The 5000-nt window shown below is 48.5% G+C and overlaps 1 protein-coding gene across 1 annotated transcript in view; it reads left to right on the forward strand.

The window, feature by feature from the left end:
* Window positions 1-1216: 1216 nt before the first annotated feature.
* Window positions 1217-5000, forward strand: part of LOC146221569 (uncharacterized) — a 10159-nt gene continuing 6375 nt past the window's right edge. Inside the window, exons 1-3 of the mRNA XM_084692046.1 lie at window positions 1217-1605; window positions 3111-3147; window positions 4665-4705. Of these exons, the coding sequence (XP_084548172.1) occupies window positions 1509-1605; window positions 3111-3147; window positions 4665-4705 (175 nt within the window). The 5' untranslated portion in view covers window positions 1217-1508. The remainder of the gene's footprint in view (window positions 1606-3110; window positions 3148-4664; window positions 4706-5000) is intronic.

Raw genomic sequence — 5000 nt, forward strand, 5'->3', positions numbered from 1 at the left:
GAGAAACAGGGAGACAGAGAGAAACATAGTGAGAGAAAGAGAGAGAGAGAGAGAGAGAGAGAGAGAGACTGTTATGATAGGCTAAATCTCTCCCAGAATTATCTCATGGTAGAGGCCCTATTTATTTGTTGATCTTGTGGTTACCTTGACAAGTGGCGCGGCCTTGAATGGAGCCCGTGCCCTTGTCATTGTTGTCGGTTGAAAACTAATTAAACACCTGTCCATTCAGCCCAGATCACCCTACACACACATGCACACAGACACACACACTTCCGATGGCACGACTCACACTGGGATATTATTAATACCCGTAAACAACTGTTTAATGTGCGAGGTATTAACGACACCGGCTTCGGTGGAACTAGGAAACCCTATTCCCCGGGGACGGGGGGGGGGGGGGGGGGGCGGACGGGGGACGGGGTTATTCACAATAATCCCAGATTTTGCAGCAAATAAAACGGGGTCAACTGGTCGACTTTATCCTAACCTCACGTGACAGAGCCCGGGAAAAAAGATGTAACGGATGGGATTCAGTCTTTGATCATGACCGTTGTGTGAACAGGCCTAGCAACAACAAACCTAAAGATCATGAATGTTGTATCGACTTGTTTAAATGTGTGAGAACCATAAAATAAGCAGATACCAGGACGGGGAGCTGAGGTTATCTTGTTCTCGTAGTGTAACTGTTATAGCCTGATCCTTGTCACAGAACGACATCTAGTGGTCGATAGAACAAACTACACCCCACGAGAGGGCTGGAAAACATCTACAAAAAGAATCCGTATAGAACGTGAGGAATCTTAAAGTTCCAAACAGCACTTTCACTTTACAACATTTATTTTGTTGAAAGACAAGTCATCGCATGTCCAATGGTCACACTAACTTGATTCATAAGTGAATACGGGTATTGTGATATATCAATATACCGGCTAATAGTAGGTAATGACCAAGCAAGTATCAACAATTTGCCTTTAAAACAGGATATTGTCACATCGCCTACGCATCATATAATTCTTGGTAAATCACTTTACGAGATAGCAAAAAAAAAAAAAAAAAGATCTAATCCCTGTAGCCTACATGCTGACGCAGACAGACAAAGGAGACGAGTGATTGTGCCATCAAATCAGGATTTAATGATCAACACCTGTTTCAGAAGGTTGCCGGTGACGGTTCGTGACGGGTGCTCCAGAGCGGAGCCTGTTCTTCCGGTTGTTTACGTAGTGAACGTGGGAACGTGCCTCGAGAGGAGAAGGGTCAGATGTGTCCCGGTAGTTAGAAAACGAACTTCTCCTTTCCCTAATTTCATCTTTCCCAAACAGGTAATAGCCTGTGCAGCAGCTACAAAACCACTGCCTGAAAGAACACGCAGTGGTTAAAAAGTTGTAGCCTGTAGTTGTAAGTCGGGGCGGTGAAGCGGCGGTTTCTAGGGCGATAGGGAAATGTCTAGCTTTTCTTTGCCATTGTTGCCGTGAGACTTCAGCCCCTTCAGCCTTCAGTCTCTCCCTGACATGGCCGAGGCGAGGGCGGAAAACGAGGACGAGAGCTTGAGGGAGGCGAGGGACCCTGTCGTTAGACGGAACCCCAGACCGAACAGCTCGTCTACAGGTAAAGACAACTCAAACTAACTATAGCGTACTGTCAGTCCGCGCTATAGTCACCAAGTTACTTTCAAGACACGGTTAAGGGAGTCTGTTTGCGGAGTTGTTTTCTGTCCTCTATTTCTATGGGAGAGAACAACTTGATTGTCCCGCGATGGTGTTGACATAGTGGGCATTGTTATAACTGAGTTGTTGACATGTCTGCTCTACGTGTGTTTACACACCAACGATAACTTTGTTGGCTCAATATCAACGTTGACAAAGTCGTGTAAAATGTGTTTTCCGTTAAGACGTCAGAACGCAAACTTTACAGCTCGTGCGTGTTTTCCTTCAGATCCGCGTGCACCTGCACTCAGAAAGTATAGGTTCGCCTGTATAGCCACACTTAACGACTGCTTGTGTAAAACCTCTAAATGTTTTCCTGGTTAAAATGGTAAAGGACGTCATGTAAATGTTGTCTTAGTCAGGACTGGATACATATAGTGAACACACACCAAACATTCCATAGCCCGACAGTAATAGTGCTAGGCAGTGCCAACACTGACACTACACTGAGACCACAGCCTCCTCTCTCTCCTCCCTCTACCCCCTTTCTCTATAGGCTACCCCTCTTTATCTATACCTCTCTCTCTCTCTCTCTCTCTCTCTCTCTCTCTCTCTCTCTCTCTCTCTGTCTTTCTCTCTCTGTCTTTCTCTCTCTGTCTTTCTCTCTCTCTCTCTGTCTTTCTCTCTCTCTCTCTGTCTTTCTCTCTCTCTCTGTCTTTCTCTCTCTCTCTCTCTCTCTCTCTCTCTCTCTCTCTCTCTCCTTCTGTCTTTCTCTGAAATGGGAGGTCTTATTTAAACTCCCTCATTTAAGACTGAGCCCAGAAACAAAAGCTTAGCTGTGTGTGTGGGGGGTGGGGGGCATTCCAGGGTGCTAACTCCCCCTGGTTTCTCTTTAAGGAGATTAGCATGTTTTCATCATATAACACAACCCTGACTGAGGTTGTGTGTGCGTAACCTGACTAATCTCAGGTCCGTTCTTCAATACAAACAGGGTTGTGTGTGTGTTGGGAACTTGTACCAGGACCAAGTTATAAAGATCTAGACAGTCCTCTCCTCTCCAGCTGAGAACCATCCCAGACCTCTGTCTCAGCCAATCAGACAGCAGCACATGCTCCACGCTCTGTTGTAACCGACCAATCGGAGAGCAGTGACTATTCCAATCATAGTTTCCACATTCTGAAACCCAGAGAGAGAGAAAGGGGGGAGAGAGAGAGCGAACGAGGGGAGAGAGACAGACAGAGAGTGCTCTGCTGGACAGAGGAACCCTGTCTACTGTAGAACGTTCTTCAGAACTGTTCTCAAGACGTGGAGGTGGAACCCTGGCCTTGTGAAGGTAGAACTCTGTAGAACTCTGCTGTGTTTGACTGCTTCTTTACCATGTCACTGATGTATTCATCTCTCTCTCTGTCTCTGTCTCTCTCTCCCTCTCTTTGTTCTCTCACTCCCCTTCCCTCCCTCTCTCTCCAGATCGTCCAGACAGACACAAACCTGAACATCGCCTCAGGTAAGCTGCTCCGAGCCCCGCCTCCGCTGTCACTGTTTGATACGTCTCTCTTGGCATGCTAACGGTCCCCCTGACACTGGTGGAGCTAGTGGGAGGAGTTTGTATCTGTGGCTTTGGGTGAGGGAAAGCCCACCTTGATGATGAAGTGTTCGTGCACCAAACCCTCTCTTAGTCGGGGACTATTTAGTCTCCCTCACTCCCCCAGGAGTATCACGGGGCAGTGCTGAGACTACTTTCTGCATCTGACACACTCCTGAAACTATTTGGCTCCAGCTGTGTGCTGGTCGGCATGGCAACGGTCTGGGGAGGCCAGGACTGCAGACTGGACTGGAGAGGAGAGGAGAGGGGAGAGGAGGACTGCAGACTGGAGAGGAGAGGAGAGGGGAGAGGGCAGGAAAAGTGTTATTTGTGATTTGTGCTGACTACAGCTGGTTTGGGGAGAGCCGTGGGAGGCAGGGGGGAGGCAGGGGGGAGGCAGGGGCAGTCTTGCAAGTCTGGACATGGTTAGCAGCTACACCCAGCAACGGTCTGGTCTGAGTTAGCTGGTCTGGGTTATTTAGCTGTAAAGTAGATTGGTGTACAAAGGGAGTTAGCTGTATATAGTTAGTACACCACTAGTTGAATAGAGTTGGGAAACATGGTTAGCTGTACTAAGGAAGTTAGTTGAACAGAGGTTAGCCAAACATGGTTAGCTGTTTTAAGGTAGCAGTGATGCTTCTGTCAGCAAACCTCAGGCAAGGTTATGCTCAAGACTGTCTGGGTTTGTTTGGAGGAAATATACTGATACACACACACACACACACACACACACACAGGCACACACACACACACAGTTGCAATTCCACCAGGGACACAGGACATTTGTCAGCAGAAAGCAGGTCTGTGTGTGTGAGACTGTGTGAGACTGTGTGAGACTGTGTGTTTCGAGGTTTCCTGACTATCTTTTTCTAACTTCTTTGTTTCCTCTGCTCACTAATGGCATGTTGACAACTCTTCTGCGCTGTGTGTGTGTGTTTTATGCCAACTTTTTTATTGATGCTAAAGAATGCAACTAGAAATGGGCTGCCAGAGTTAAAAGCTAATTCACCCCATCTGTCTGTGACGAGAAAACAGGGAAAGAAAGGGGAGGGGGAGAGAGTGAGAGTGAGAGTGAGAGTGAGACATAGGGAAAGAGAGTGTGAGAGAGAGAGAGAGAGAGACATAGGGAAAGAGAGTGAGAGTGAGGGAGTGAGAGTGAGAGAGAGAGAGACATAGGGAGAGAGAGACATAGGGAAAGAGAGTGAGAGAGAGACATAGGGAAAGAGAGTGAGAGTGAGAGAGAGAGAGAGAGAGACATAGGGAGAGAGAGTGAGAGAGAGAGAGACATAGGGAAAGAGAGTGAGAGTGAGAGTGAGAGTGAGAGTGAGAGTGAGAGTGAGAGTGAGAGTGAGAGAGAGAGAGAGACATAGGGAGAGAGAGACATAGGGAGAGAGAGTGAGGGATGGACGGACTCATGGTTTCTTTTGTCTTCTCCACAGCCAGGGCCCCCTCTCCTCCATCAGGGCTGTCATCAAGAGGAGTGAGTCTCTCTGCTTCTGTCCCCTATCCCTCCCTCCCTCCCTCCCTCCCTCCCTCCCTCCCTCCCTCCCTCCCTCCCTCCCTCCCTCCCTCCCTCCCTCCCTCCCTCCCTCCCTCCCTCCCTCCCTCCCTCCCTCCCTCTCACCCTCTCACCCTCCCTCCCTCCCTCCCTCTCCCACTATCCCTCTCTCCTCTTTTTCATTCCTACATCCTCCCTTACTTCTCTTTCCCAACAGACCAGCGGAAATTAACCCCTTGGGTGTGTGTGTGCCTGTGTGTGTGTGTATGTCTGCCTG

This window comes from Hypomesus nipponensis, chromosome 25, assembly GCF_054491055.1.
Source record: "Hypomesus nipponensis isolate SF chromosome 25, ASM5449105v1, whole genome shotgun sequence".
Classification (NCBI taxonomy): domain Eukaryota; kingdom Metazoa; phylum Chordata; class Actinopteri; order Osmeriformes; family Osmeridae; genus Hypomesus; species Hypomesus nipponensis.